The sequence below is a fragment of the Alligator sinensis genome, unplaced genomic scaffold (assembly GCF_000455745.1).
Source record: "Alligator sinensis unplaced genomic scaffold, ASM45574v1 scaffold1097_1, whole genome shotgun sequence".
Classification (NCBI taxonomy): domain Eukaryota; kingdom Metazoa; phylum Chordata; order Crocodylia; family Alligatoridae; genus Alligator; species Alligator sinensis.
Genome location: NW_005841950.1, coordinates 2,263,886 through 2,274,099, shown reverse-complemented (window position 1 = coordinate 2,274,099; position 10,214 = coordinate 2,263,886). Strand labels below are relative to the sequence as shown.

Sequence of the window (10,214 nt, the reverse complement as noted above, 5' to 3'; positions counted from 1 at the left end):
GAGTGCTAGCCCGGTGCTGGCAGGGGGCATGAGAGTTGATCCCAATGCTCACAGGGCCAGGAACGCTCTGCCAGCTGCAACAGCAGGTGTCTCCTGGCTCCATGCACTCTGGGAGGAGTCCTGATGTGCATGGTGCCAGGAGACTGCTGCTGCTGCAGCTGACAGAGCTCTCCTGGCCCTGTGCACATCAGGGGACACAGCTGCCAGCAAACCCCAGGCTGGGCTGTCCCAGTTGTAAGGCAGCTGCTATCCCTGCCTTGTAGGGAGCTGGGAGCCATGCAGCACCAAGACAGGGAGGTCAGAAAGCAACTCCATCCCAGCACTGATCAGCTCCCAGCGCCAGGACCAGGGACAGAGAACCCCTCCATCCCCTGTGGCCCCTTGCTGGTGTGGTTGACTGGGAGCAAATTTGCTCCTGGTCAGCAGCTTCATAAGCAGTACTGCACAATGGCTAATGAGCAGTTAATCTAGTAGAAAACTGTGAGTTAGCTTAATTAACTGTGCAGTACCTGCTGTGAAAGTTTACAGAGTGATGCTTTACTATGCAGTAGATCAGTCTACTGTGCAGTAAAGTATCTCATGTTGATGCACCCTGAAGGATGCTGGGGATCCAGGGCATGTAATAGTAGAGATGTTACCTGCAGTGCTAGAATATGTAGCACTATAGAGAAGTTGTTGCATAAAACAAGAACATGTAGTACTGCCATATGGGGTACACACATCTGTCCCCTCCACTTTCCTAGTGCTACAAATGGGTTTTGAGCTTCTACACATGCAATGTCAGTCCATGGCCAAAGAGCTTTTGAAATGGAAACTGGGATTTTTGAGAAATCAGAAACAAACTGAAGCGTGTTTGCTGTTTATTCTTTTTTCCAAAAGGGAAATGTTCATCTTAAAGTGTCTTCTTTCAATAGTTTTAGGCTGAAAAAGTGTTTGATTTTTAGAAGTGTCATTCAGATATGTTTGGGGCTTTGAATTTGTGTCTAAAAGTAATTAAGAAATTCTGGTTTTGTTGTAACTGCTCCCACTACTGATACACAAAGCATTAACAAGTTTCACTATGACTTTAATAGCTGTTATTTTAACCACAGACTTCTGCCATTTCAGCAGAAAACAACCATTCTTCAGGAAGCGAAACACCCAACTGTATATAGGTCTGAGCATGTTTCTGGGCCCCAGGAAATAAAACTAATTCTCAGTTGCTCTCCTTTCAGAGCCATGGCTGCAGAGAACCATATACAGTGTCTCCAGGATGCCGCAACTTGCTCCATCTGCCTGGAGTTCTTCAAGGATCCAGTGATGATTACAGACTGTGGGCACAACTTCTGCCAAGTCTGCATCACCCAGTGCGAGGAAGGGTTGCATACAGACATCTTCTGTCCTCAGTGCAGAGAGACTTTTCCCCAGAGGAACCTCAGGCCTAACCGGCAGCTGGTGACTGTTACAGATGTGGCAAAGCGACTGAGTATGCGGGCAGCTGAAAGAGGGGAGCGAGTGTGTGAGGAACATGGGGAGGCCTTGAAGCTCTTCTGTGAAACGGACCAAAAACCTCTGTGCTTGATCTGCCGAGAGTCCTGGGCACACCAGGCTCATGCTGTGGCTCCCATCCAGGAGGCTGCTCAGTGGTACAAGGTAAGGGGGTGTCGGGTCGGATCAGACTGCACAACTGGGTTTGCTGTACTTGATTTTTTTTCTGCCGTTGCTACTCCTGTAACTGTAGCACTGAATTCAGAGTGTTTTTTTCTATGAAAGAGTCTGCACATATGTTCCCATACACACATGCGCATACACCCCCTCCCTATACACACATGCACCCCCCCGACACACACACACACGTCCTGTAATGAGGCAAGAGAAATGGAGAGATTTGTAGGATCATGTCCTTTTGTTTCAAATTGTTTCTGTTAAAAACGGGTGCTCTTGGAGATGTATATTATACGTTAGCGAGATGTCGAGGAATGATTCTAAAACTGGGGTATGAAGCTGGTTCCCCATTCATCTCAGATCATTTATTGTTAGTGTTAGTTCTTATCTGCCATTTGCAGATCCTTAGGCAAAAGCTCATTAAAACATCTTTGATGGAACATAAAGAATTTACATATTTCATGATAAGACATGTAGTGATTTATATGTGGAATTCTTTTGCAAACAGTTTTTCAAATAAGGAACTGGAATTGGAACGGTTACCAGGAGCAAAATTTTGTGGGTATATGATGCCAAGGCTGTTCAACTTCAATGCCTTCCCCACCTCAGGCACAGCCCTGGATTCACCCTCAGCTCCCCATGCTGCCGCATTGCCCCACTCTCTGGAGTGAAGGCCAGAAGCAGTAGCTGCAGGAGGAAAGGGTAGCCTGGAGACTGGCTGCTTTTGCAGCAGGACAATGCATGAAGCAGTGGCAGGGTGAGAGCCTGGGGCCTCACAATAACCCCTTAAGGGCTGCCAGCTGGACAGCCCTGTATGAGGACATTAATGGAAACCTGAGTGTGCTCTTGAGAAATGAAGCCCAGGCAAAACGGCTAAATATGTCCTAATGTGTTCACTTAATTAAATTTGAAAATAATTATTTTGATTAGAGTTGTCATGTTCTTTGCTTGTTATATCACAGCGGCAATAGGGTGAAAATCTACAAGGCACAGTAGGCTCTGAATAATACTCTCTAGCAAATATAGGCAAACATGCATGGCGTAATTAAAACCACCCTGAGGTTCTGACTGATTTGCATGCATTCTAATGCATAGGGAACAAAACCGCTCACAAAATGCTGCAGAAGAAACTACGCTATTTCTGTACATGACCGTTAGTTATTCAGGAAGTTGAATAAGTCTTAAGTGCTGCTGTGGGTGGCAATACAATTTGGTCCACTTTCATTTTCAAAGAATTTAGAGAATTCAACCTCTGTGGCTAGATTAGCAACATCTCCAGCGCCTAAATCCAAAAATCCATCATAGAATTGCCCGTCTCCTCCAAACTTCATACCTGTAATGTCAAGCCCTTTGCTTTCATGAATTCCAACTGGTTCTGCCAATGCCTTGAAGTAATTGATATTTGAGAAGAGATATCATTTTTGTCATGTACTTTGTGACTCCATTTTCTTGGGTTTGTGGCTTGTTTGTGTGTGTTTTGGCTTTCAGAGAATGACTTTTTTTAAAACCTTGGGAGACAACTGCATTCAGCCTCAGTGCTCCTGCCCATTCAGTAAAGGGCTAGAAAAGCCCAAAGTCCTCAGTATGAAACCTCCTAAAATGTTACTCAGCAAACAGTGACAGAACTCCTGCTTCTTAGGGAAAGTAACAGATTAGAAAAGACAGTGTGTTCAACCAACAAAACCTCCCAGGCCTCCTTGCTTTGTGATAAAGATGGCAAATTAGACACTAATCCCCTTTAAGCTTTTCCAGGTTTTTCTGGACTGCAAGACTGGATGACAAAGCTCACAGCAATTTAGATATAACCAGGAATCAAAACTTGCAGAAGAGGTGATATCTTTTATTAGACCAACTAGATATTTGCAAACAAGTTATTTTATTTATTTGCAAGCTTTCAGGCACATTCACCCTTAATCAGGCATAGGAGAGAGCAAAGATTGTAAAAGTTCTCCTAAGTAGAAATGAAAATACCTATTTCATAGATGTAACCAGTGATTCATCCTCACCATTTCCAGTTCCAAAATCAAATGCTAGATGGTTTCTGCAAGGACTGAGATTAGCATTATTAAGCCATCTTCTTTCAGATCCTGCCTACACCCGTCCAGGGATAAGCACTGGCTGCCACTATGGGTGCATGTAGGACACTAGACCTACAAGAGCTGCTGCCGCCCTCCAGTGTCAAATCTTCCTGCAACAGTGGGAGCTGAATGGGCAGCAAAGAACTGACTGGCACTGGTCAGTCTTGTGTCTGGCCCCATGCTTCTGGCTCCTGTACAGTCCAGTATTATTCCTACTGCTGTTACTGTACTATTCCTACTGCTGTTATTGATTCAGTAACCCAGCTGGGTAAGGAGAAAGAGCCAGGATACAGTTGGTAGCTTGGCCAATAGTATCAGTTGTTCCTGCCCCCAAAAGTCATCGGAATTGCAAGGAGGCAAAGCTGGTTATGGCAGAGAAAAGGCTCGATTGTTCCCTTCTCAAAGGAAAACCCACCCAAGGAATTGTCTTTCCCCACAGAAACAAATTCAGATGCACCTGGAGAATCTAATGGAAGAAAGAAGAAGGCTCGAAGAACTGAAACTGAGTGAAACTCAAAAACACCAGAAATATCAGGTTGGTGCTTGTGGTTCCTGGTGATCAGGATGAAGGGGTGTCTCCTGCTCTGTGTGTTTATGGAATGGGTGTGTTGTTTTGTGACCATGGTTTGCAGCATTGCAGGGCTTGCAAGCCCTCAGCTGTGTTGAGGGGGAGCCCTCCTTGAGGGGGAGCCATCAACTTCTTCCCTGAATATGGTATAAGCTCCCAGGGCTGCAGAGAAACCTTCCAAATATAAGCAGAGCACAAAGATGCCAGGCAAGATGCTTGAGGCTTCAGCCTGATAGGGCTGAGTAACCCCAACTTCTGTTAAAGACCATGGGAGCTCCTAGGGTCAAGCTCTGCACACAGTCAGGCCCACGGGGACTTTTAAAGTGTCCCCTGACTCTCCCCAAAGCTCCTACCCTCCCCTACCTGAGTTCTCCTGTTCATGGCAGCAAAAGGCAGCAGCCGAGAGGCAGAAGATTGTGTCTGAATTTGAACAACTGCGGCAGTTTCTCGAGGAACAAGAGCAACTCCTGTTGTCCTGGCTGGGAGAGCTAGGCAAGGAGATAGAGAAGAGTCAGGAGGAAACTGGTACCAAACTCTCTGAGCAGATTTCCCATCTCAACAGCCTGATCAGGGAGATGGAGGAGAAGTGCCAGCAGCCACCAAGTGACCTCCTGCAGGTGAGGCACATTAAACTCTTCTGATCCCTGCACAAGGAAGGGAAAGGCCTGACCCATGGGCCTGGGGGGGATCAATAAATTATGATTTCCCCAGATACTCTTGTGTAGCACTCAAAGTCTGAGGGGAGAGTGCATCCCCCCACCCCCAGAGTAGGAGGCTCCTCGGGGCATGGCATGAGACACTTAGTTCATTCTTCCATCTTTTTGTTCCCCACTAGGACATCAGAAGCTCACTGAGAAGGTATGCCGCTCCTTCATACTTTGAGAAGAGGCTTGGATATCACGTTATAGTCACAGCTCCTCAAGGCAGCACAGCACAGCATGTGGGGCAGGGTCACCATTTGGATATAGATCGTTGATAAATTTTGCATCCCAGTTTTTCCCCCTTTAATGCAAACTCTGGGATTGTCCCTGGGGTGGGAAGGACTGGCCATTGCTATTTCCATAGGGATGTTATAGTCCTGGAGACTGACTGCCTGAGGACTGTAGGGCTGGAATCTGGGCCTTTCACTTCTTATCCCTGGGGAATCGTCCTGGCCCCCAGAGCATGAGCCAACTGGCCGTGGAGTCTCAGCTACTTTTTTTCCAAGAAATTTTCTGGACAGTTCAGAGATGAATAACATTTTTCAATGCCCAGTGGTGGGAGGTGGCACTATCTCCTGCCCTGAGGCTAAGTACATGAAGGAAATTGGTTGCCAAGTCCCTCAATCTAGCATTGTTCCCAAGGATAATTTAATTAAAAAAGGAAAATAGAATAACATAGAACTGTTTTTCAACAGGTACAAGAGAGGGGAGTTCCAGCTTCTGGGGATGATTTCCCCTGGCCTGGAAATAAGACTCAGGAACTTGTCTGAACAAAATCTAACTCTCAAGGAGACTTTCAGGAAGTTTCAAGGTACTAACAAGTGATCTTGGGGAGCGTGAGGGGCATGGGGTTAGAATAGGGATTTTTTTCCTGTGTTTGAGTGGGGAGACAGAGGGCACATCTACACAAGACATTTATTGCAGAGCTGTCTAATTAGTTCTGCACTTAAAATGTCGCCATCTACACGTGTTACCCTATTATGTCACAGTAGGTTAATAAACTGACAGGGCTGGCTGGGGCACAAGGGTGCTTCTGCCCTTGGGCTGCCTGTTGAGGCACAGGCTCTCCTCGTTGAAGCATCCTTGTGTCTCAGCCAGCACTTCCACAGTACATGGAGCCTGGTCAGAGCAGCCCTGGGTTGGCAGGCTGACCCCTTGGGTCCCCTGCCAGCCCAGGCTACTCCAACCAGGCTCCATGTGCTATGCATGAATAAACTAGAGCAATATGCTCTGGAGTTTTGTGTTCCTGGGTGCATGTTCAAAATGGTGCTCCCAGGAGCAAAAACAACTCTAGAGCAATAAGCTCCAGAGTTCATTTGTGCACATTAATCATCTGGGGTCTGGGCAGTTAGTCCCTACTCAAGCCTGTGTCTCTTTAATGAGAGGGAGAAACTGAACCCACTGAGCTGATAATGCAGGCTCCAGGAAAAAGCCATTGGACACTCTCTTTCTGGCCACCAGACCTAGGACTCTACATTAAATTAGAGATGGGTTTCAGATATACCTCCCCATCTTATGCAAGGGTTTGTAAAAAAGGAGAACCCCTCTCCTGCCAAAGGAATTATTCTAGCCTGGGGGCTCTCTGTCACCACACTTTATGAGATTTCCCATCTCAGCAGCCTGATGATGAGGGAAGTGGAGGGGAAGTGCCAGCAGCTGAGGGGACAGGAGCGAAGTGGATAGGGTGTGGCCTGGGTGAAGTTTCACACCTTGTGTTTTTCACACTTGTGAGGCCCCAGTAGAGGCCACTGGAGCAGGAGAGCAAATTGGCTGGATCCCAGGACTTCCCCAGCTGTCACCAAGGTGTGCACTGACCCCTCCAAACAGAGGACAAAGGAGTTGTGATCCACATCCCTTTGGCAGGGGCTGCTCTGCTGACACCCCTTTCACCTCCCCATTTTCTGCCATTGAGTGGCTGAACACCAAGACCCCCATGAGGTTGATGCCTCTTGCCCTCCTTCTCTGGTGCCCTCCTGACAACTGCAGCTCCCTTCCTTCCCCTCTGGGCAGCAAGGAGCTGATCTAGCACCTTTTGTAGCCACAGCAGCAGCAGCTCCCAGTAGCCAAGGATGGAGCTGCCAGGGCCTCTGCTCAGTCACAGGCACTCAGGACAGAGAGGGAGGAGCAGGGCCAGGAGGTGTTATGAACCAGACAGCACCACGGCTAGCTAATTTCTGTGACACTTTCCCCCGTAGATGCTCTGCCATCTGACCTGGAGAGGGGTATGGGGGAACCTCAAGGATCATATAGCAAGGGTAAGTGCTGGGGAGATTGTCCTTAAATTCATGGAAAAGTCCCATCATAGCACTCACTTTCCCTCACTTGAAAAACCCTCCCACAGTCCAGCATCAAAACCATCTGAGCTCGGGCCTGGGGACTTTGGGTTGAGATTTTCCTGCATTTCCCTGTGGATTTGCTACCATGTCCTCCCCATTTCCCCAGGGCCAGGGCTCTCCCCAGTGCCAGACTAAGGAGCTTCAGGGCTGTATCTGCTCAGCCTTAGGGGTCCAGGGCCAAGGCAGCTTCTGGGGTCCAAGACAATCCCGACTACAGTGAGGCTGCTGGGGAGGGTGAGGGATGGCCCCCTCCTGCCCCAGAGCTGAGCTCTGCCCTGATGCTGTGATTCTCCCCTCCCAGTGAAGGTGACTCTGGACCCAAACACGGCTCATCCCTGGCTCTCCCTATCTGAGGATTGGACAAGTGTCAGAGGTGCAGACATACAGCAGGATCGGCCCGACATGCCCGAGAGATTTGACATGTGGTGCTGTGTGCTGGGCCGTGAGGGATTCACCTCGGGGAAACACTGCTGGGAGGTGGAGGTGGGGAAGGGGGAAGGCTGGGCCCTGGGGGTCGCCAGAGAGTCTGTGCGGAGGAAGGGACAGATCAGCCGTAACCCTGAGGGGGGGATCTGGGCTGTGCAGTGGTGGGAGGGTGACTTCTGGGCTCTCACTGCCCCTGGTCCTACCCCCCTGTCCCTGAAGCAGCTCCCCAGGAGGGTCCGGGTGTATCTGGACTATGAAGGAGGGAAAGTGGCATTTCTAGATGCCGATACTGAGGATCTGATCTACACCTTCCCACCAGCCTTGTTTGCTGGAGGTAAGATCCACCCATGGCTTTGGGTCTGCAGAGGATCCCAGCTCACACTGTGATGCACGTGGGAATGATGAAACAAGCTGTTCTTTATGACCTGCTCCAGCCCTCCCTGTCCTTCTATAATCCAGATCCTGCTTAAGATGGCAGGCTGCAGTCCAGATAGACCAGCCTATCCCATTTTATCAGGTGTTACTAGATCTGGAACGAAGAACTGCAGAAGGAGCAAAAGTGCCCCAAGGGGCCTGGAGGCACTGGTGAGGTTTCAGTGATCAACATAATTCTGCGGGTTGTTGGGAGAAAGGGGGTATCACTAATTTCAGGCCTGTGGGATAAAGAGATGTTGGTGCAGCAGGGACAGAGAAGGAATGAATTAGGATTTGTGAGCTTGGGAAGAACAGAGAATTCAGCAATGGAAGGACTGACCAAGAACATAACATATATTCTCTATTACTCTAATTCTGTAACCAGGGAGTTGGTGATGAGTAGTTCACTATTCACTTTATCCACACCCTTCCTGATTCCACAGACTTCTGTCAAATCCCCCCTCAGCCTTCTCCTTTCCAAACTGATGAGTCCTAGCCTTTTCAGTCTCTCCAGGTATGGCAGCTGCTCCATACCTCTGGTCATCTATGTTGCTTTTCTCCATACTTTCTCTAATTCCACAACATCCTTTCCATGATGTGGGGACCAGAACTGCACACATCATTCTAGATGTGAGTGCACCATGGGTTTATACACTAACACAGTGATGTTTTCTGCTGTAGAGCCCTGCTTGAAGATGTATGTTATGTTGGCCATTCACCTGTCCTGTGGGACAGAGGCTATTTGTCATGATAGATTACACACTGTTGCCAAGAGTTCTGCAATTTCTCATTTGAGTTTCTCCAGAATTCTTGGGTGGGTGAATAATATCATCTGTTCCCAGCAACTTGCTACTGTTTAATTGATCAATTTGCTCTACAGCCTCCTCTCCTGTCACTTCAGTTTGATTTGCCTCTAGATTTATCTCGGTAGAAAAACTGATCCAGTGTGGGGATCTCCCTAATATCGTCTGTAGTAAAGACTGGTACAAAGAATTCATTTAGCTTCTCTGCTCTGGCCCTGTGATCCCCAAATGCACCTTGTACATCAGCTGTCTGGCTGGCTATCTGCTTCTCATGCTTTATAAAAAAAAATGTATATTGCTAACTTCAACATCTTTCACAAAACACTTTTTTTTCCCTGACTTCTTGCACTTTTACATTTGACCATCCAGGGTTTGCACATTGCTCCTGTTTTAGTCATTTGGACATACCTTCCCTTTTGAAGTGATGTCTTTTTGCCTTTTATATTCTCCTTAACTTGGCTATTAAATCATGGACCACTAGGCACACTTTTTTGATCTGCAGCACACCTGAAGACTTTAATACAATATTTAAAAACCCATCCAGGAGGCCAGCTGGCCTTTTACCCCCTCAGCTCTTCCTTTTAACCTTTTTCTAACTCATTTCTTCATTTTTGTGTAATTTACCTTATTAAAGTTAAATATCAAAGCAGTGGATGTTTTTGGCTAACTCCTTCCCATTAAAAAGCTGAATTCTGATTACATCCTGATTCCTGTTTCAGAGTGACTCACCTACCACTGCCCCATGAACCAGGTCCTGTATATCGCTCAGGATTAGTTTTAGAATTGCTGCTTCTCTTGTGAGTCTCAGGACTCATTGTTCTAGAAAGCAGAACTTAGGCAGACATTTTACATGTGGATCTCACCTTTACCTAGTCTGTGGGCATGTCTACATGTGAAATTATTGTGCCTGAAACAACTCTAGTGCAGTTCTCACAGAAGGTTTTGGGTGTGCAGTTTGCACATACACCCAGGACTGCAGCATGTTGAGCCAGGGCAGAGCAGCCCTGGCTGGCAGGGATACCCAGGGGTCAGTCTGCCAGCCCGGGGCTGTTCCAAACCAGCTCAAAGTGCCACGGAGGGGCTGGCTGGGGCACAAGGGTACTTTAGTGTGGGGCTAGCCAGCAGGCAGTCCCTGCACTAAACCACCCTCAAGCCCCAACCAGCCCCATCAGCATCTATACGCGTGTTGCAGCACACTAAATAACACCACCATAGGATGGTGTTTGTATTGAGTAATAATATCC

At 47.7% G+C, this 10,214-nt stretch overlaps 1 protein-coding gene across 1 annotated transcript; it reads left to right on the top strand.

Annotated features, from left to right (window-relative positions):
* The first annotated feature begins 1,218 nt into the window (after positions 1 to 1,218).
* LOC102369116 (zinc finger protein RFP-like) lies at positions 1,219 to 8,140 on the top strand. The gene is made up of 7 exons (XM_006020321.2): positions 1,219 to 1,632; positions 4,162 to 4,257; positions 4,677 to 4,907; positions 5,126 to 5,148; positions 5,687 to 5,802; positions 7,187 to 7,246; positions 7,629 to 8,140. The coding sequence occupies exons 1-7, from the start codon at positions 1,219 to 1,221 to the stop codon at positions 8,138 to 8,140; spliced, it is 1,452 nt and encodes a 483-aa protein (XP_006020383.2).
* Positions 8,141 to 10,214: the final 2,074 nt, after the last annotated feature.